Source organism: Lithobates pipiens, unplaced genomic scaffold (genome assembly GCF_037356315.1).
Source record: "Lithobates pipiens isolate NorthernLeopardFrog02 unplaced genomic scaffold, aLitPip1_a1.2 Scaffold_19, whole genome shotgun sequence".
In the NCBI taxonomy this organism is placed as follows: Eukaryota; Metazoa; Chordata; class Amphibia; order Anura; family Ranidae; genus Lithobates; species Lithobates pipiens.
Genome location: NW_027507764.1, coordinates 73,490,853 through 73,514,282, shown reverse-complemented (window position 1 = coordinate 73,514,282; position 23,430 = coordinate 73,490,853). Strand labels below are relative to the sequence as shown.

Here is a 23,430-nt window from a genome sequence, read left to right as displayed (position 1 = left end):
AGGCGTGGGGGGGGGGGGTGAAACTGTGCTAGGAGGTGAAATATTTTTTTTGTGGGGGGGGGGGGGGTGGTGTGCCAGAAGAGATGATATGGTGGTAGAAGGCGTTGGGGGGGGGGGGGGGGGTGAACTGTGCTAGAATGTGAAATAGGTTTTTGTGGGGGGGGGGGGGGGTTGTGCTAATAGTAATTTTTTTTGCTAGGAGGGGAATTTTTTCTGGGGGGAGAGGTTTTGAGCTAGGTAGGAGATGGGGGGGGGGGGGTTGTGATAAGAAGGGGCTTTGAAGTGGGGGGGAAGATGTGTACTCAGAGAGGACATTTGAGGGATGTGAAGGGTAGAGGATTTGTACTAAGAGAGGTGATTTTTTTTAGGGGGGGGGGAGATTTGTACTGGAAGGAGTGGGAATTTATGCTTAGAGGATAAGTATGCTCATTTTTTTTGGGGGGGGGGGGGTTGCTGACCATGCTCATACATGGGGGGGGGGTTGCTGACCATGCTCATACATCTGGGGGGGGGGGGGGTGGTTTATTCCTGGCCATGCTCATCCATCTGGGGGGGGGGGGCAGTTTTGGCATGTTCGCCCTGGGCTATAGAAGACCTTGTCCCAGCAGCACTGGTTGGGAGAATCTACAAAACGCGTCTAGTCCAATCTGTTTAATTAGTAGCCACACCCAGAACTGATTTGCATACTGACTTTTAGCAGAAAGTCGGAATTTGCATATGAATGGGGGATGTATGCGGCAGGTAGCGGTATATGTAGAATAGTAGGGGGGGTGGTACTCGGTCGGTGGCGGTGATGAATTGATGTACAGCCCCCTCCTCCCCCTCCTCCTCCCGGATGATGGCACCGGAGGAAGGTGGTCCGTGTCCCCGGGAGGGGGAGGAGGAGGACCGGCCGGGGTGGGCGGAGGATGGTCGGGCAGACACAGGCTGTCTGTGCTCCGGAGACAGGTGGGCAGAGGGCGGCGGAGGAGGAGGAGGACCGGGCTGAGCGGAGACCATGCGGAGGAGCGGACTCATCCTCCTGGGCACCAGCCTGCTGCTCGTCCTCATCACCGTCTGGCTGGCCATAGGAGAGGCCCCCCGGTACAGGTACGGGGATGGGGGAGGGGGGATCACCCAAACATCACATCGCCTGTACCTCGCCCCAGCCTAGGTTGGCGCTATCATGTGTGCTGCTTGCCTTCCTATTCCAGAAACTCAACCCCGGAGATACAGTTCTTCCCGAGAAAGCTTCCATACTCCGATCCAAACAATTCTTCACCGATCAGATCATCACATCTATAGATTATCCAAAAAACGGATCGATTTCCAGCAAAAGCGATCAATTTCATTGACACTATTCTGATCAGTATTGACGGAAAATTAAATAGTAGAAACGGAGATGATTCAATACAGTCACTGTATGGGGAGGCATCGATTTTATCGATCATCTGTTTTTTGCTCCCAGACAGTAAATTGATCAATAAAAAAAAAAAAAAAAATTGTATATAAAACTGATTAATTTAATTGAAATTATTCTGATTGATTACCAGGGAAAATGCAATCGTATAGGAACGGAGGACATTCAAAACGGTCCCTGAGTGTATGGGGGCATCGATCTTATGATCATATTTCTTGCTCTCAGATAGTAAACTGATCAATAAAACAATTGTATATAAAACTGATCAATTTCATTCAAACTCTTCTGATCAGTCCTGATGGAAAATTCAGTCGTAGAAACGGAGCTCATTCAATGCGATCACTGAGTGTATGGGGGCATCGATCTTATCGATCTTTTGATCATATTTTTTGCTCCCAGACAGTAAACTGATCAATAAAACAATTGTATATAAAACTGATCAGTTTCATGGAAACTATTCTGATCAGTATTGATGGAAAGTTAAATCGCAGGAGCGGAGATCATTGGATTCGGTCACTGAGTGTATGGAGGCATTGGTCTTATGATCATATTTTTTGCTCCTGGACAGTAAATTGATCAATAAAACAATTGTATATAAAACGGATCAATTTCATTGAAACTATTCTGATTGATCACAATGGAAAATGCAATCGTATAGGAGCGGAGATCATTCGGGGGCATGGATCTTATCGATCTTCCTTTTTTCCCAGATAGTAAATTCATCAACAATAGGATTGTATGTAAATCTGTCTAAAATTATTCCAATTGGTTTTGATGGGGAAAAAAAATGAGATTGTTGAAATGTAGATCATTTGATCAATAATATGATTGTATATAAATCCGATCAATTTGAAGATATTTCCGATCAGTCCCAGTGGTGTCCAGTTGCGGGAAAGTAGATCAATCAATATGATCGTTATGTGCATGGTGCATCAATTGATCTTATCGATCGTCCAATCATATTTCTTTCTCCCAGACAGTAAAATGATCAATGAGAATATTGTTTATAATTCTGATTGATTTATTGAGTTATTCTGATTTGTCCTGATAAATAATCCAATCATAGGAGTGTAGATCATTCGATCTGATTGTTAGGTGTATGACACGTCAAACGATTTTTTTGATCGTCTGATCGTATGTTTTCTACCAGACAGAAAATTGATCAATAATACTATTGTATATGAAGCCAATCAATTGAATTGAAGATATTCTGATCACTTCTGATGGATAATCCAACTGTAGGACTGTAGATCAATCAATATGATTGTTATGTGTATGGTGACAGAAATTCAATCGTAGGAACAGCGATCATTCGATACAGTCCTGTGTGTATGGGAGGCATCAATCCTATTGATCTTCCAATCATATTTTTTGCTCCCAGACAGTAAACTGATCAATAATAATATTGTATATAAATTCAACTGATTTATTTGAAGTTATTCTGATTGGCTCTGATGGCTAAATCCAATCATAGGAATGTAGATCGTTCGATCTGATTGTTAGGTGTATGACACATCAAATAATTTATTTTGATCATCCGATCGTATGTTTTCCCCCAGACAGTAAATTGATCAATAATACAATTGTATATAAAGCCAATCCATTGAATTGAAGTTATTCTGATCAGTCCTGATGGATGATCCAATTGAGGGACTGTAAAACAATCAAATATGATTGTTATGTGTATGGTGCACTGAATGATCTTATCGATCAAACAATCACATTTTTTCCTCCCGACAGTAAATTTATCAATAATACGATTGCATATAAAACTGATCAATTGAATTGAAATTATTCTGATCAGTCCTGATGGATAATCTAATCACATGAAAGCAGATCATTCAATATGATAGATACAATATTTTGATCTTCCAACAGTTTTTTTCTCCCAGACAGTAAATGGATCAATAATATGATTTTATATACATCCAATCTTGATTGAAATTATTCTGATTGGTCCTTATTTGTAGGAAAGTAGATCAATCAATATGATTGTTCTGAGTATGGTGTGTATAATAAACTTATCGGAATTCTGATCATATTTTTTACTCCAGACAGTAAATTGGTCAAAAATAAAATTGTATATAAATCCAATCAATTGAATTGAAGTTATTCTGATCAGATTGATAATCCAATCATAGAAATGTAGATCATTCAATATGATTGTATTACACATCGAACTTTTGTATTGATCTTCAAATTATATATATTTTTTTCCCAGATTGATCGATAATACACAGTATATAAAACTGATCCTGATTGGTTCTGAAGGATAATCCTATGAAGATCATTCAATATGATCATTAAATGTATGGGGCATAGGACAATCTTTTCGATCTTCCAATCATATTATTTTTCCCAAACTGTAAATTGATCAATAATACAATTGTATATAATACCAATCAATTAACTTAAGATAGTCCTGGTGGATAATCCTATCACCAGAATGTCAATATGATCAATAAGCATTTGGCGCATCGAACGATCTTGTCAATCTTCCAGTCATATTTTTCTGCCAGAGAGTAAATTGATCATCGATTCGATGTATAAAATCATTCAGTGTATGGTCACAATTAAACAATCATATCAATCTCTCTACTGTCCTATGTTTGGATCTTCTGTCGAGATCGATCCGAATCATTTTGATAAAATCGATCAGTTTTGCGCAAAATGGGATTGATCACACAGTATGTGTCTTTTTGATAATTCATAGATGTAATCACATTGTCTGATTCTGTGAAGAACCATTCGATCAGATCGTTACATGTATTATTCTTATGATTGGTTATAATTAAAAAACAATCGAAATTCAATATGATTGTTAAGCGTATAGCACATCGAACGATCATTCAGTCGTATTTCCAATCAGCCAGTGAAGCTATCAAAAACATCATCAATAAAATCATTGGTGGTCACCCATGGACCAATTTTATATCTGATCGTATTGTAGACAGATTTACTGATTAGAAATACAATCAGAAGATTGAATGGATTGTTTGATATAACATACAATTATTGATCACATATTTCAAAGAAATCGATCAGTTTTGTTAGAAATCCATCGATGGCACGGCCTGCGTCCTTTCATACTTCATAGGATCCAATCATATTCTCCGATTCTGTTCAGATATCCTTCAGTCAGATTGTAGGAAAGTCGATTATTCAATATGATCGCGGTGCGATCGGGTCTGCCTGTCCATTTTTCAGGTGGACCCAATCAGACGACCCATTGTTCTCTATGGGGTGGCGGATATCACCCGGTCCACTAAAAACAGACGTGTGGGGATATGTTTGTCACGTCGATCGGATTGGATGATGATCGGATGAAGACACAGGCAGTCCATTTACATCTGACCGCCCGAGCAGTGAAGCAAGAGAGAGTCCTGGACGGCTGCACACCGATGCAACACCTTTGCAGACGGATTGAATGACAATTGGATGGAAACGGACACGGCAATCCATTTCCATGTGACTGCCCCATAGAGAGCAGTGGGCTGTGTCTGTGTCTGCTCTGCATAGTGGAGAGGACATGGACCTGTCATCTGCCGGCTCAGCGGTGATCAGCGGAGAGATCTTCCAATGATCAGGCTCCGTGTGAAAGTTAGTGGATCCACCTGCTCATTGGAGGATCTCTCTGCTGATCACCTCTTAGCAGGCAGATGACAGGCCCGTGTTCTCTCCACTATGCAGAGCAGACACAGACACAGCCCACTGCTCTCTATGGGGCGGTCACATGGAAATGGACTGCCTGTCCGTTTTCATCCGATTGTCATTCAATCCACCTGGCGGATGGTGAACGGACCCCCATTCGTCTGCTTTTAGTGTCTCGGACCCGATTGGACCGGTGGGTGACAGAAGACACATGTCCCCTGACATCCGCTGCCCCATAGAGAACAATGGGTGGTCTGATCGGGTCCCCCTGAAAAATGGACAGGCCAACCCAATCGGTCCCCTGGTGTGAAAGGGGCCTATGTTGCATTGAACAGTCTTTTCAATCTTCCAATTCTATTTCCAATCTGACAGTAAAGCCCCGGGGCACACCTGTGAAATGGCAGCTCCTTCAGTGCAGTGCCGCGGATCAGTGCGATTGTGATGTGCGATTTCATTGCGGTCTGCTACTTCATTAAACAGAAGTCCATGCAAGTTGTAATGAAATCTCAGAAAAGTACTGCAGGAACCTTTTTCAAAGTTGCTGTGACTTGAGTCGCATTGTTTTGATTGGTTCCATTGCTGCAAATGGGGTGCTGTTTTGTCATGCGATCTGGGACTGTCAAATTGCATGACAAATCGCAGGGCTAAATCTATCCGCAATATAATTGTATGTATCATTGTTCTGTGTATGGAGACCAGTGGTGGTAATACATGGAATGATGTCATATGTGATCGTATTATTGATAGATTTACTGTCTAATTGGAAATACAATCAAGTTCACTTAACAAATGAAATCCATCAGTTTTACTCTTAAGCGATCGCTGACACCCCATGTGTCTTTTCAATAGGTCACAGAGCCGTTCATATTTTCCATATTCATTGGATCAGATCATTACATGTATGGCCAGCACTATGGTTGCCATTTACACGTTGATGAATAATTGATTTGTTTTCAAATTGATCTCGACTTAGAGTTAAGAATAATTGATTTATAATCAATATGCCACCTATGGGGAACGAGGCAGGCAACACATTAAACACTTCATATTCTTAATATCTACTTGCTGTACTATGTACTTGTATGGAGAAGTCTTCTGTTCTCTTTGTATTGCTTCCTTTGTATGAAATCCCTGGTGTTCCTACTAGTCCCTCTGCTTTTCTATTAAAAACTGACCACACTAATCATAAGAAAGAACAGCGTGGTCAGTCTTCTGGTTATGCTGGGAACTCAGCCTGCTCTCCTCCAATGATCAGAGACTTGTCTCCCCCCCCCCCCCCCCCCCCCACACACACACACACATAGCCATTCACTGGAGAGTTCTGTGTGCTGCTGTTTCTCCTTCCCCAGCTCTTATGCAGCTGAGAACAGAGGGAATGTGATCACTTATAAAAACGGGGAAAGGGTATTTATATTGTTTTCTATTTAAATCTATACAAAAAAATGTTTTGCCTTTAATTTCTGTTTTAAACCGAGTGGGTTGTTTTGCAAGGTGATCGTTTACAATCACTTTAACTTGCTGTACAGAAAAGGCACAGGTCCGTGTTCTGGAGTGTTTGAGGTGCGTTGTCACTCCCTTCATTTGGAATGAGTTGCCTATTGCAGCACACCCTAATGCGTAGTTTTGCGCACATGCGTTAAGGCAACGCACCCCAGATGTTACCTGTGAACTTCGCCTGATCCCACAATGATCACTTTGGACTTTGGTTGACTTTTTTCCAATAATGTTTTGCAAGTAAATTTGCAGACTTTAACATCTGATATAAAATAATGCATGTAGCAGGGCTCACAGCAGAATCGCATGGGAACGCGCTCCTTCCCATGCAGTTTCCATGCAATTCCTGTGCGATGTATTTTAACAGCCAATTCATACGTACAGGCTGTATAATGCACCGGACAGTGCAAAAAGTAGTGTTTGAATCACTTTTAAAAATGCACTGCACCAAACTGCATTTGCAATGTGTGTTTGGGGTACCGGTAACAATACAATTGGCACTCACATGCAGATCACAAAGGCAGTGCGTTTTGAATGTGGCACGAGAAACGCACACAGAATGCACCCCGGCCTGGCATGAGCTGGCCCTTAGGGCTGGTGAGACACACAGTCCTCCAACTTTTGTCAGGCTAAAGCCTCGTACACATGATCGGATTGTTGGCCAACAAAACCGCTGACTTTTGCATACACATGTCACACAATTGTTGGCCAACAATCCCGAACGTACTAGATGTACTACGTGTTTTTTAAGCTCTTTAGCGCCACCCTTTGGGCTCCTTCTGTTAATTTTGCGTTAGTAGAAGTTTGGTGAGTGTTGATTCGCACTTTTCATTTTGCGCTTTTCAGTTAGTTTCTGAATGGCCATTCGTCAACCAGACATGTTGTGGAATCGGAGGAGATAACCTGTTATTTATTATTGGCCTTGGAGTTATTGCTTTGACATTATTTTTTTGGTTGAATAATGATTTCATTTGGTATATTTTCTATATTTTTGGATGTATAGAATGCCCTTTTTGGTTAGGCTCGGTTCACACCAGACGCGGCACGACTTGCCGCGCCGTGACCTGACAAGTCGCCCCCGTTCTGTACTACGGAACCGTTCTAGTAGGAGCGACTCGAGTCGCTCTGACTTAGAAAAAAGGTTCCTGTACTACTTTTGCGGCGACCTCGGGCGACTTGCATTGACTTCTATACAGAAGTCATTTTGCAAGTCGCCGCTGAGGTCGCGGCAGGTCGCGGCGCGGCAAGTCGTGCCGTGTCTGGTGTGAACCGAGCCTTAAGTTCTATTGGCAGATAGCATGTCTAATTTTATTTGTTTTCTTTTTTTAATGCACAATAACACATTGTGTAGAATAATACTTGGCTGTGTGTTTTACTTCAAATGAGAGTTTAGGAGTAAGCAGTTATATTTAAAAAAAATACAATATAAAATTGACAAGGTACACCAACATATTGTAGCGTTGATTTTAAAAACTGCAGGATAATGGTGTTGTGGTAACTTGCCCAAAAAACAAAAAAACATAATAATATTATTCTTGATATCACTAGAAAAAAAAAGCCTTTGAAAACTAGTTTTGCAATAACTCCATCAGTATCACCAGCAAAGCAGCTTCATTATTATCCCATTAAAGAAGAAGAGAATTGTGCGCTGCATTTGGAGATTTCATAATTTTCCGCATCACGAATGTCAATTCTCCATTATGAATGCTAATTTACAAGACTGACCGCTTCTAGCTTGTCCTTGCTTCCGAGCATGTGTGTTTGTATTTTGGACTTTTGTCTGACGGACTTGTGTACGCACGCTCGTAAAAAACGGCAACAGACATTAGTCCGCGGAAAATTTTAAAACCTGCTATCCAACATTTTTCCGACGAAAATCCGACAACAATTGTCCGATGGAGTGTACACACGGTCGTATTTTCCGCCAACAGACTGTCATCACACATTTCCCATCGGAAAATCCGATCGTGTGTACGAGGCTTTAGAGTCCATTCACAGTGCAATGTATGCACTGACCACAGGTAGGCGCACGTGCGCTGGCACGCTGCTTTTCATTTTACCATGCACATTTTTCCTGACATCCTGAAGCATGCAAAGGGTCTATGGCCTGGCAGAGGAGCCAAACTTATGCTGGCCAGCTGTTCTTTCTGTGCATTGTGCTGCACTGACATTGTTGCGGGGTGTCGCGCAGAAAACAAAACAAAACAAGGGGGCTTGTTCTCCTTTAATTTTTCTACTACAAACCAGTGAATATCAGCGCAACCCACCAGTGTGAACTGCTCTCATTCACATCCTTGTACTGACATGCCTTACAAAATGTGCCAACGCATCTGGTGTGAATGGACCTGAAATGAAAACCTTCTGTGCTATAAACATGTATGCTTGGCTGTGGTGAGTGGAGAGGGGGAAGGGAGGATGCTGGCACCACATTTACGGGGGGAGATCATTAGTGATCCGGACAGAATTTGTAACCTGATAATTCTCATCAAGGTGTTAGTCTGCGTTCAGATCTCTCAGATTTTTTAAGAGCTATTTGCACGCATTTTTCACGTGTCGCGCATGGGGAAGCCCATTCACTTCAATGAGCTACCCTATGCATGTTTGTCACTCAAAAGAAGCTCCTGTTTCTCTTTGGGCGACAAGATTTGCACAACTTTTAGGCCGGGTTCACACCGCTGCAATGCGGGAACGCCGCAAATCCGCGGCGTTTTCCCGCATCGCATTACTCCCGCCGGCAGTTCACACTGCCCTATGCGGACGGCTGGGAGTGTCAATGATATGTTAATGGCACCCCCAGATCCGTCCGCATATCGCAGTGCGATCTGCCGACTCGCACAGGAATCGGATCGCATGGTGTGAACCCCCATGCGATCCGATTCTGTTGCGGACCAAAAAAAGGGTCCTGTGCGAGTTTGCTGCGGGAGCGATGCGAATTCAGCCATACTATCTGTATGGCTGAACTCGCATCGCTACGGAGATCGGATGTGATTTGCGGTGCGAATCACATCCGGATCTCCCCCCGCAGCAGTGTGAACCCAGCCTTAAAAGAATGTTTTGATGCAATTTCGATGTGATTCTGTCACACAACAATGTTGGCAAAATCGCACTGGCAATGTGTGTTTTCTGCGATTTGGAATCATGGCAATTCTGAATCTTCAAGTGTGAATACGGCCTTAAAGTGGACCTGCAGTCATTTTTTTATCTTTCCATCTATTAAATCTTCTGCCGTTGTTGTTTTAACTTTGAATAGTAATTTTTTTTTTCTAGTTTATACAGCCCACTTCCTGTTTCTTGTCTGGTCATTCGCCTAGGCTTATGACACCATGCACAGCTCTCTCTCTCTTTCACTCTTGTGAGAGTTTGCCAGAAAGGGGGTGGGAGTCATAAGAGGGCCAATGAGAGCTGCAGAGCAAGTGGTGTGTGTCTGTGTAATGCCGCGTACACACGACCGGACTTTTCAACATCAAAAGTCTGACGGAATGATTCCGGCAGACTATTCGATCGTGTGTGGGCTGCAGCGGACTTTTGATTTGCAAAAGTCTGACAGACTTTAGAAATGGAACATGTTTCAAATTTTTCCGAAAAAACTCCGCCGGACCCAGTTCCTACCGAGAAATCCGCTCGTGTGTGTGCTAGTCCGACGGACAAAAACCGATGCGAGGGCAGCTATTGGCTACTGGCTATGAACTTCCTTATTCTAGTCCAGTCGTACGTCATCACATTCGAATCCGTCGGACTTTGGTGTGATTGTGTGTGGCCAAGTCCGTTCATTCGGAAAGTCCGTCAGAACTCTGTCAGAACTCCGTCAGAACTCCGTCGAAAGTCTGTCGGACCTAAGTCCGGTCGTGTGTACGCGGCATTAATCCAGGAAGTGAACAGGCAGCAGCTTCAGCTGCCCACAGTTAAAATGGTTGCAGCCAGACTCAGTGGAGTGAGATTTCTGCAGCATATTTGTTATGCTATGCTGAGATTCTGTATAAGTACAGAATCTCAGTATGTATAAAATAAAATATAAAATAAATAAAAAAATAAAATATAAAATAATATGCAAAGTGGTTGGAGGGAAGCTTCAGAATGCAGTGGCGGCTGGTGCTCAATATTTTTGGGGAGAGCGCAAGCAAACTGAAAAATACTGGAAAAAAAACATCAATTGCAGCCTCACTGTGCCCATCAATTGTAGCCACTGTGACCCATCATATGCAGCACCTGTGCTCATCATCTGTAGCGCCTGAGCCCATCATATACAGCATATGCCCATCATATGCAGTCTCTGTGCCCATCATATGCAGCATGTGCCACTGTCCCCATCATATGCAGCCTGTGCCCATCATATGCAGCCCCCTGTGGCCATCATATGCAGCCCCCTGTGCCCATCATACAGCCTCTGTGCCCATCATATGCAGCCTGTGCCCATCAGATGCAGCGTGTGCCCATTATATGTAGCCTCTGTGCCCATTATATGCAGCCTGTGCCCATCATATGCAGCCTCTGTGAACCCCCCCCCCCCTGCTGTCTTACCAGCAGACACTTACCCCCTGCTGGTGGTGGGTGATGGCGGCGAGCTGTGGGACATGCAGCAGGTCAGGAGATGGCACCTGTGTCCTCCCTGGTTCTCCGTCCTCCCATGCGTCTCTTCTTCCGTTCTGTCCAATCGGAGCGCCTGTGCCTTCAGCCAATCAGGTGACGGGTATAAGATCCACGCCTCCTGATTGGCTGAGAGGCAGTTCATATTAATTTGCTTCGCTAGCACACCTGTGTACTGTGAGCGCAGTGTTTTGCGCTCGTAGTCCACCTTCTTTTAAGCCTATTAGAGTCTATGGCTCTAATCAGGTGCTTCAAACCCCCCTGCTGTAATTCAGGTGCCCGGCATTCGAAAAGGGGCATGAATAGGGGGTGGCTACAGCGGCCGTGGATGGATTCATGCATACCATAAATCTATCCATTCTACACAGAGGGGGGTGGCTGGAGAAAGGGGGCGGCACCCCTGTGCCCTTAATGGACGCACCGCCACTGTCAGAATGGTAAAGATGTTTTTATTACAAATTATGTGAGTAGACTGCAGTTCCTCTTTAACATCCACCCAAAGACACCGGAGTTGTAGCCGGTTCCTTGTTTGTAGAAATTTGATACAAAATATCATAAAATAAAAATAAAAACACAGAAATGATACGTTTTCATAACATGGACATAACAAAGAACAGAAAATGATAATGATGGAAAATGCCAGTTTGTATTCTGTGTAATTGTGGGGATGATTTACCAAAACTAAGGCCCGGTTCACACTGCTGCGGGGGGAGATCCGGATGTGATTCGCACAGCAAATCACATCCGATCTCCGTAGCGATGCGAGTTCAGCCATACAGATAGTATGGCTGAATTCGCAGCGCTCCCGCAGCAAACTCGCACGGGACCCTTTTTTGGGTCCGCAACAGAATCGGATCGCATGGGGGTTCACACCATGCGATCCGATTCCTGTGCGAGTCGGCAGATCGCACTGCGATATGCCGACGGATCTGGGGGTGTCATTAACATAACATTGACACTCCCAGCCGTCCGCATAGGGCAGTGTGAACTGCCGGAGGGAGGTGTGCGATGCGGGTAAACGCCGCGGATTCGCGGCGTTCCCGCATCGCTATAGTGTGAACCCGGCCTGAAGAGCGCAAAATCTGGTGCAGCTCTGCTGGAAAACCAATCAACTTCCAGGTTTTATTATCAAAGCTTAATTGAACAAACTGTTCACGTTAGAAGCTGATTGGTTTCTATGCAGAGCTGCAGCAGTTTTTGCACTCTCCAATTTTAGTAAATCAACTCCTGTGTGACCTTAGGGCTGGTTCCCCCCACAATTTCTACATTTTGTATGCGTTTCTGCATGTGCGTTTTTTTAATACGTTTTTGATACATTCTGGAGCATTTTTCTTTTCTCTATTGTTCTCAGTTGAGGACATGTGCATTCCAGTGCAGTTTTGATGTGTTTTGCCACATTCCAGATGCATTCCATACAGAAATATTGCAGCACGTTCTACTATTGTTATCTGCACTGGAACTCACTGCACTGGTGTGAATTAGGACCATTGGAATCCATGTTAACCAGTTAACGACCACCCTATTGTAACTTTACTACTACAGGGTGGCCGCTCTGTGCAGAATCACATAGAAATACCTGATTCTGTTTTTCCAGGTCGGGGCACGCGTGCACGCCTCATGCACAATGCTTCTACTATGATTAGTCACAGCAAAAGCCGATCAGTGGGTGCCAGCCAATGAATGACTGCCAGCACCCGCTGATCGCCAAGGGGACACAGTGGACAGAGCTCTGTATATGGAAACAAAGCAGAACTCCGTCATGTCAGCAGGGATGTGCTGGTGTTTGTGTCCCTGCTAAGCAGGGAATAAAATTCAGCACGGCTCTGCAGAGAAACCAATCAGCTTCTAACTTCTTAATTGAAGCTTGTTCAACTAAGCTTTGACGAAAAAAAAAACATGGAAGCCGACTGGTTTCTCTGCAGAGCTGCAAAAGTTTCTGCACTCTCTGGTTTTACTAAAGCAATACCACTGTGTACACAAAAACACTGGTTAGGCACACATTTAACCCTTTGATCACCCTAAATGTTTAACCCCTTCCCAGCCAGTGTCATTAGTACAGTGACAGTGCATATTTTTAGAACTGATCACTCTATTAGTGTAACTGGCTCCCAAAACGTGTCAAAAGTGTCAGTTATTGTCAGATTGTTCTCCGGAATATTGCAGTCTTGCTATAAGTTGCTGATCGCCGCCATTACTAGTATAAAAAATGAATAAATCCCAAATTCCAGTATATATCACATAGTTTGTAGATGCTATAACTTTTGCACAAACCAATCAATTTTTTTTTACCAAATATTTGTAGGAGAATACATATTGGCCTAAATTTATGAAGAAATTAGATTTTTTAAAATGTTTTAATTGGATGTGTTTTTTATAGCAGAAAGTAAAAAATATTGTCTTCTTCGTCTGTTTATAGCTCAAAAAAAGTGTTAACTGCTGCAAAAAAGTAAAAACTGCTGCAGGGGGGTATAGCCGCACTGCCCCGTTGATTTCAATGGGCAGGAGCAGTAGAGGAGCGGTATACACACCACTCCTTCACCTCTCCAAAGATGCTGCGAGAAGGACTTTTTCTACCGTCCTGTCAGCGCACCGCTCCAGCGTGAAAGCCCTGGAGTGCCCTGGAGTGAATGGAGCGGTTCTTTCAGGGTGCTTTGCAGGTGCTATTTTTAGTACTATAGCGCCTGCAAAGCTCCCCAGTGTGAAAGGGGTCTTACAGATTTGTGACAGGCTGCTGGCAGTAGGGCTGGATGCTGCACATGTGCCTCCCATGCGCACAACAATGCCAGGATTTGATGCACAGGGGCTAAACGCCCAGTGTGTATGTAGCCTAAAGCTGATCATACTGTATACAATCTGATTGTACAGTCTCTTTTATGGTGGCCACACGCTTCAATTTTATTATCTGTTTGATTGTACAATTCAATTAAAACAATCAAATCGGCAAACAATGGAATAGCCACAACTTCCCTTCCGATTGATATAGATGGGATTTGAGCAAATGGTCAGAAGGGGAATGTTTTCAATCACTTTGCAGCAATCGTCAGCAGTGAGATACGTTATTCATGAATACGATCGTATTTTGAGTGATCGGATTATGAGATTACATGGAGGAAACATAGATTAGATCATAACTTGAACACTTCGCAACAACTCACCATCTTTAGGAAGACGCTGAAGAGCTGACAATCATCGTATGATCGGCCATTGGCGCTTTATTAGTTACATTTCAGCCATTATAATAGTCACATTTGATAGATATGGAAACAATTCTTGGACAGGCAGCCATCTGTGTCATTATCAGAAAATCCCCCACTATTTGGGATGCTCCAAAAAAAAACACAATATTGTGAATTTCCGATATTTCTAAGATGTGAGAATAATCAATAGTTTGCCGTGGACTTTTATTTCCTTCTCTGCTCCGGGGAAACCTTATTTAGTCTGAATTTTTAAATATAAATATTTATCTGCACCGTCGGCAAACCCTGCCTCTGACTGCCGAGATTTATGAGTGTTTGCTCTGGGTTACAGCTTATCATTGCGGCTGTGCTCTCTGCCTTATTAAATAAGAGGAAATATGATTTTACTATAGATCGGTGTCTGGGTTATCTCACTGCCTACAGGCAGGTTCATGGCATCAGGCAAAGAGCCACAGAACCCACAAGAGCCACATCAGAATTCACCTTTTACGGTATAGGCTGCTCTAAACTGAGGAATGGTGATGTGATTGGTTGTTGTGAGCTGCAGGACTTTATTCGTAATGGTTCACAAACCAACAAAATGTCCCCATTGTGATCTGTGTTGGAAAAAATACACTTTAACCACTTCAACCGGGCACTTACACTTCATGCGCTCCTCCGGGTCTCCTGTCATATGTGATCGGCTGTGATTTGGACACAGCCGATCACGTGGTAAACAGCCAATTTTATTGGCTGTTTACTGCGATCGGGGAAGCGCTGTGTCCGAGGGGCACAGGCCGTCCCTGATCACTGCGCTGCGCGCCCCCTGCGAGCATGCTAGGGATTATCCTGCCTGGCATGTTATCCTGCCGGACATCATATGACGCCCAGTCAGGATAATGCAACCACCGCCCGGCCATCATTCTGCTATAGGCCGGGTGGGAAGTGGTTAATGAATAAAAAAAAACAAGAAAACATAAAGTTATCCCAATTTTTTTGTATAATTTTAAAGATGATGTTACGCCGAGTAAATAGATAACATATCACGCACGGTCGTGGACTGGCAACAAACTACGGTACTTAAAAATATTTATGGGAGAGTTACAGAGTAGGTCTTGTGCTAGAATTATTGCTCTTGCTTGAACGATTGCGGAGATACCACACATGTGGTGTGAACACCGTTTACATAAGCGGGTGCGACTTACATATGCGTTTGCTTCCTGCGTGAGCGTGGAGGGATGGATCGCTTTATTTTTATTTTTTTCATTATTATTTATTTTACTTTTTATTTTTACACTGTCCCATTTTTTTTCTATCATTTTTATTCCTATTACAAGGAATGTAAACATCCCTTGTAATAGAAAAAAGCATGACCGGTCCTCTTTATTGAGAGATCTGGGGTCAAGAAGAAAAAATCCTGTCTATCTGCTGAGGACCAGATGTGACGTCGGAGGTCGCTCTGGTCCTCCAAGGGCATAGAGCCGAGTGGGGACTATCTTGCCCTCACTCAGCTTCCTGCTTAACCATTGGCTACACCGGATCGGTCCCGGGCTTGCTGATGGCTCTGATGAGAAACCAGCAGGAAGTGGCGGGAGGGGGGGGGACCTCTCCCGCCACCTATGAAAGTGATCCCGAATCCACTGGGATCACTTTTATCTTAAACCCGCCCGCCTAACTAAAAAAAAATACCGGGGTTATGGCAGCTAGTAATTTACAGCTAGGTGGTCGGCAAGTGATTAAGATCAGTGGAAATGTTTCCATCCCTTTAAAAACACTTGTTAATGCCCAATATCTGAAGCATTGAGAGAGAGAATGGGGAAGCCTCTACTATAGTGTAGTAATTTTATGATTTTTTTTTTTTTTTAAATAAAATTGTATTGCACTTATATGGATAACTTTTAACTAAAAATAAAACTAGGAAAGCTGATTTGCATTCAACATGCCAAAGTGACGCCACTGGAAGACCCTTCCAGTGCGTTTCGTCATCTGCATGCAACGTCATAAGACACAAGTATTGTTTGTTGAAAAGAAAGAATGCATGCAATACAATGGGGTTTGATTTATTAAAGGCATTTATTTATTGATTTATTAAAGGCTGCACACCTTGCAAGCAAAGGAAGGGAAGCTTTGCTGACTTCCATCATCCAATTATGTACAAGCAAAAGTGTAGTCTTTTTAATTTTCCTTACATGTGATTGGGTATTCTTTGCCAAGTAAAGCTTCATCTGCAAAGTACACAGTCTGTTTGCCTATAGTAAATCAATCACAGTGTGATGCAATCCACTGCCTCGCACCACATGGCCAGCAATTCAACTTTACGAGATGTCTGTGTAACATCTCAACAACGTTTGTGTAAAAAACAAAACAAGGAACAGTGTGAATTGGGAAGACCAGAGCATGATCACTGCACTGATCAGACCGAACCACACCACACACTAGCCGCTGCATTGTATGTGTATATACTGTATATACAGGTGCGTCTCATAAAATTAGAATATCATCAAAAAAGTTAATTTATTTCAGTAATTTTATTCAAAAAGTGAAACTTATTTATTTTATATATACATGCGTTACACACAGTCAAATATTTCAAGCATTTTGTTCTTTTAATTTTGATGAATATGTCTTAGCTCTTGTACACACGGTCGGACATTCCAACAACCAAATCCGTCGGATTTTGTCCGAAACTGTTGCATACACACAGTCGGACAAAGTTGTCAGAAAATCCGATCGTACTTAACGTGATGACGTTATTTCGTTGGGACGGGACTACGTTCAGAGTAGTAGCCAATAGCTTTGGTCTAGGAATTTGATCTGAGCATGCGTGGCACTTTGTCCGATCGGAATTCTCTACACATGATCGTACAAAGTCCAATCGGATCATGTTGTCGGAAAATTTTATAGCCCAGTTGGAAAACTTGGTCCGTCGTATACTTTGACGGAAACAGTCCGATAGAGCCCACACACTGTCGGATTATCCGACAACACGGTCCTATCGGACATTGTCCATCAGATTGTCCGACCGTGTGTACAAGGGCTTACAGCTAATGAAAACTCAAAATTCTGTGTCTCAGAAAATCTGAATATTACATAAGACCAATTTAAAAAAAAGGATTTTTAATACAGAAATGTTGGCTTACTGAAAAGTATGTCCAAGTACAGTATAGCATGGTATCAATACTTGGTCAGGGCTCCTTTTGCATGAATTACTGCATCAATGCGACGTGGCATGGAGGTGATCAGCCTGTGGCACTCCTGAGGTGTTATGGAAGCCCAGGTTGCTTTGATAGTGGCCTTCAGCTCATCTGCATTGTTGGGTCTGGTGTGTCTCATCTTCCTCTTGACAATACTCCACAGATTCTCTATGGGATTTGGGTCAGGCAAGTTTCAAGCACAGTGATACCATGATAACAAAACCATTGGTACTTTTGGCAGTGTGGGAGGTGCCAAGTGCCACTGGAAAATGAAATCAGCATCTCCATAAAGCTGGTCAGCAGAGGGAAGCATGAAGTGCTGTCCAATTTCCTGGTAGAGGGCTGCGCTGACTTTGGACTTGATAAAACACAGTGGACCAACACCAGCAGTTTCCAAAACTTACCTGACCTAAACCCCATAGAGAATCTGTGGAATATTGTCAAGAGGAAGATGAGAGACACCAGACCCAACAATGCAGAGGAGCTGAAGGCCGCTATCAAAGCAGCCTGGGCTACCATAACACCTCAACAGTGCCACAGGCTGGTCGCCTCCATGCCACGCCGCATTGATGCAGTAATTCATGCAAAAGGAGCCCGAACCAAGTATTGAGTGCATACTATACATGGACATGGACAGACTTTTTACTACTCTCTTTCAATATATCACTCTGTGTGTAATGAATCTATATGAGTTTCACTTTTTTAATTGAATTACTGAAATAAATTAACTTTTAAATGAAGAATGTTTTCAGAAATAAAAGTGATAATAGTTTATTTTTTATCAATTAACAAAATGGAAAGTAAATGAACAGAAGAGAAATCTATATCAAATCAATATTTGATATGACCACTCTTTACCTTCAAAACAGCATCAGTTCTTCTAGGTATACTTGCACAGTTTTTAAAGGAAATCGGCAGGTAGGTTCTTCCAAATATCTTTGAGAACTATCTACAAATATTCTGTGGATGTCGGCTGCCTCAGCTCCTTCTGTCTCTTCGTGTAATCCCAGACAGACTCCACGATCAGGGATCTGTGGGGGCCAAACCATCACTTCCAGGACTCCTTGTTCTTCTTTACACTGAAGATAAATCTTAATGACATTGGCTGCATGTTTGGGGTCGTTGTCCTGCTGTAGAATACTTTTGGGGAAAATCACACGCCTCCCTGTCCAGGATTACATGAAGAGACAGAAGGATTTGAGGCAGCCTACATCCACAGAAGATCTGTGATTAGTTCTCCAAAATGTTTGGAACAACCTACCACCTACAACCTACCTCCTTCAAAAACTGTGTACAAGTGTACCTAGAAGAATTAATGGGGGTTTGAAGGCAAAGGGTGGTGACACCAAATATTGATTTGATTTGGATTTCTCTTCTGTTCATTTACTTTCCATTTTGTTAATTGATAAAAAAAAATAAACTATTACCACTTTTATGGTAAAAGCATTGGTAATTGACAACATAATTGGAGTCTACCGGGTACCTCCTAATTTGGTGATAAACTTTAGACAGTCCAATATCTATGGGAGTTATTGGACATGTTGGAGAACCTTTTCCGAATGTTATTTTTTTTTTATTACTGATACTACCACCGGATGTGTTTTAAGTGCCCCTCCCCCACCCCTATCTGTGGGCTAAATATGAATGTCTTCAGAATACGACTGTCTAAATACCCAGAGAATGATGTTAGTGCCTGAGGGCAGCTTTTTGTACCTGCAAGTTCAGCTGTCCTCTAATGTTTGCATCTTTATCGCCTTTAAGCGTTTAGATCTTATCATGATCCTCCAATGTTGTTTACTTACAGAGAGCAGAGATGAGCTGTAAAGTGCTCTTTTCATCGCTATGGATAGATCTATAAATATATATATATATATATATATATATATATATATATATATATATACACACACATATACATATATATATATATATATATATATGTATATATGTGTGTGGGCACTATTATACAGTCTCAAAATAGAGGTTGGAAAAAAATATTCATAGACGTGAACATTCTCCTCTATTAAATATAGCTTGATCTGGTCTGACACTGCATCTTTCTATTTTTCCTAAATTTTTTTATTTTTTTTACTAAACTCCAGGGAAAAAACTAAATTCACAGATAAAATACATATACAAGAGCTGTTTTACCTGACAAATGATTTGTATTTATGTCAATACAGTTTTGACATTTACACAGCTCTGCCACATAGCGCAGCACTGCCTGGTAAGGGTGGGGGGCTGATGACTCTCTGCTGCAGTTTAATGCCGTATACACGCAACCGGACTTTTCGACAGCAAAGGTCCGACGGTACAAATCTGTTGGACAATTCGATCGTGTGTGGGCTTCATCAGACCTTTGCTGTCAAAAAATCTGATGAACTTTAGAATTAGAACATGTTTCTAATCTTTCCGACGGACTCAAGTCTGGTCGAAAAATTTGTTCGTCTGTAGTCCAACGAATGAAAACTGATGCTAGGACAGCTATTGGCTACTGGCTATGAACTTCCTTATTCTAGTCCAGTCATACGTCATCACGTTCTAATCCGTGGGACTTTGGTGTGATTGTGTGTGGCCAAGTCCATCGGAAGTCCGTCGGGAAGACCGTCTGACCTAATCTGCCGGAAAGTCCGGTCGTGTGTACACGGCATCACTTTCATTTGTAGGTCTCCTTCCCACCCCCAGCCTGTGACTGGACAGTGAAAGGAGAAGCAGCACACTGATGAGCTCATCTATTTCACTCTGCTCTATTCTCCTATCAGCATGCACTGCAGTACACCTGTGTGGCTCCTTGTGCTGCTTCTCCTTCCACCTCTCTGTGCTCTGATGTACAGATCGTAAGAAGCTTAAACCAAATAAATGTAGGCACTTATATGCTTGCTAAATAAATAATCACAGATATCCACGCTTATGGATGATGAACTGCAGCCCCCTAAAAAAACTTCACCAGGGTGAAGCCAAACAATATAAATCTCTCTGGAAAGGGATAATGGCGCTGTTTAACCCCTTGCCACCGAGCGTACGCAGTTGTGCGTACGCGGCTTCCGGGGGTTATACCGGGATGATGCCCGCACCTGCAGGCATCATCCCAGTAACGTTTTTTAGAGCAGGCGATTGACTTTCCAGCCATAACAACCAATGCAGCTAAAAGCCGCTCGGCTGTTATGCCGGAGGAGCGGGAGGGGACGTCCCCCCTCCCGCCGCTCTTACCGGTGCTCCCGCTCAATTGGGAGCACCGATTGCACGTCCACCGCTTCCAGTGGCTAGGGAGGGACTGGAATGAAGCCGTAAGCCAAATGTGACATGTCAAGGGGTCACCTCCCTTAACCACTTTCAGACCGGACCAATTTGCTGGTCAAAGACCAGACCACTTTTTGCGATTCGGCACTGCGTCGCTTTAACTGACAATTGCGCGGTCGTGCGACGTGGCTCCCAAACAAAATTGACGTCCTTTTTTTCCCACAAATAGAGCTTTCTTTTGGTGGTATTTGATCACCCCTGCGGTTTTTATTTTTTGCGCTATAAACAAAAATAGAGCGACAATTTTGAAAAAAACGCATTATTTTTTACTTTTTGTTATAATAAATATCCCCCAAAAATATATAAAAAAACATTTTTTTCCCTCAGTTTAGGCCGATACGTATTCTTCTACATATTTTTGGTAAAAAAAATCGCAATAAGCGATTATTGATTGGTTTGCGCAAAAGTTATAGCGTTTACAAAATAGGGATAGTTTTATAGCATTTTTATTAATAATTTTTTATTATTTTTTTTTTTACTAGTAATGGCGGCGATCTGCGATTTTTATTGTGACTGCGACATTGTCGGGGACCCATCGGACATTTTTGACACATTTTTGGGACCATTGTCATTTATACAGTAATCACTGCTATATAAATGCAGTGATTCCTGTGTAAATGACACTGGCAGTGAAAGGGTTAACCAGTGGGTGGCAGTGTAGGGGTTAAGTGTTCCTAGGGGTGTGTTACTAACTGTGGGGGGGTTGGGCTTTCATTTAGTGTACACTGATCTCTGCTCCAATCACATGGAGCAGAGATCAGCGTCACTAGTTGCTAGGCAGAATGGGAAAATGTTGTTTATACAGCATTTCCTCCATTCGGCCGCTCCGTGAGGCGATCGCGGGGATGCCCGCGGCGATCGAGTCCGCGGGTCCCGCGACCGGACTCACGGGGGTCCCGACCAGCGCGGGAGCGCGCCGCCGGCGGCGCGCTCCCGATGGCACGGCGGCAACGAATATTGGACGTACATGTACGCCAATATGCCTGCCCGTGCCATTCTGTCGACGTACATCGTCGTGCGCTGGTCGGGAAGTGGTTAAAGAGGGTTCCAGATCCCACTTCCTCCCAGCACACCACGGCACCGGAAGGGAGATCACCTCTCCCCCTCCCTCCCGGCAATCATCTGGGACGTGTCACAGGTCCCAGATGATTGCCCGCCCAGTCGCAGCAGGCGGTGCAGCTCGCGCATGCACAGTGCATGCCCACAGTGACAATGCTGGCGCCGCAGAGAGGAGGGGTAGGCAAGCGGGGCTTCGTCCCCCTCATCGCTGGACCCTGGGACAGGTAAGTGTCCAATTATTAAAAGTCAGCAGCTGAAGTATTTGTAGCTGCTGACTTTTAATAATTTTTTTTTTTTAAGCAGAACTCCACTTTAAAGGAAATTCAGTGACAGCTTTGCATAAACAAAGGCATGTCACTAACACGGCTTTGTTTATCAACAAAGCCATGTGATGAGTGCTGTCACTCAGATGGTGATCAGTGGCTTTGTTGATAAATAGATCCATATGAGTGACATGCCTCTGTTTATCAACAAAGCTTTTACTGTTTATCTCCAACTGCAAGTCTAAGGCCCCTTTCACACATGCGGATGATATGTCCGTATTTCATCCATCCGTTTGCGGATGAAATACGGGCATACATTCATCCCTATGGGATAGCGGGTGTCTGCGGATGAACATCCGCAGACACCCGATTTCCTCCGCCTCCGCAACAGTCCGATTCTGCAGACGGAGGAAAATCCTATTTTTCTATCCGCCTGCAGAGCGGATCGGATGAACACGGACACACGGTCCGTGCTCATCCGATCCCCATAGAGGAGAGCGGAGAGCTGACAGGGCGGTCCCCGCACAGTGTGCGGAGACCGCCCTGTCCGCAGCCGGCTCAGCGGGGACAACGGAGCGATCCCCGCTGAGCAAGCGGATCATCACGGGGCGGATCATTACTGATCCGCCCCGTGTGAAAGAGGCCTAAACAAGAATGTTAAGCCGGCCATAGACCAGGGTTGCAGGGAAATAAAATCGCTCGATTCCCCCTGCCAGGAGAACACACAGTGATTATTTCTAGTGCCTAAAGCCGCTGGCAATAATAGCATCCTAAAAATCCAACATACTGGTTGAACCCAAGTCGATTGCTGGATCGACTTGGGTACAATCAGCCTGCCCGTACATGGTTCGAATCTCGCTCAGTCCCTGCTGAACCGTCTGAGATTCGAACTGCCACATGATCAGCTCAAGCGCGAGCAGAAAAAAAAAGGCAATAACCGGCTTGTGTCAGAGGGACAGTGGCCCTGAAGTCAGTGAGACATCACCCGAGTATCTGTGCCCACCGGTTCTGCCAATCAGTGCCACCTATGAGTGCCCACTAGTGCCACTTATCAATGCCCGCCAGTGCCACCTATCAATGCCCACCAGTGCTGCCATTCAGTGCCCATCAGTGGATCATTATCAGTACCACCTATCAGTGCTGCCTCTCAGTGTCACCTAGCAGTGCCCATCAGTGCCACATATCAGAGCTCTTTAGTGCCCCCCATCAATGCCACCTCTCAGTGCCCACCAGTGCCACCTATAAGTGCCCATAGGTGCTGCCTTATCAGTGCCCATCAGTGCAGCTTATCAGTGCCCATGAGTGCAACA

General features: G+C 43.7%; 1 protein-coding gene across 4 annotated transcripts in view; it reads left to right on the top strand.

The window, feature by feature from the left end:
- Positions 1–844: 844 nt before the first annotated feature.
- Positions 845–23,430, top strand: part of ST8SIA6 (ST8 alpha-N-acetyl-neuraminide alpha-2,8-sialyltransferase 6) — a 173,762-nt gene continuing 151,176 nt past the window's right edge. The window contains exon 1 of one of the 4 annotated variants that reach the window (XM_077490900.1): positions 845–1,089. In XM_077490900.1, the coding sequence (XP_077347026.1) occupies positions 998–1,089 (92 nt within the window). In that variant the 5' untranslated portion in view covers positions 845–997. The remainder of the gene's footprint in view (positions 1,090–23,430) is intronic. The other 3 variants (XM_077490902.1, XM_077490899.1, XM_077490901.1) reach the window with 3 other exon arrangements.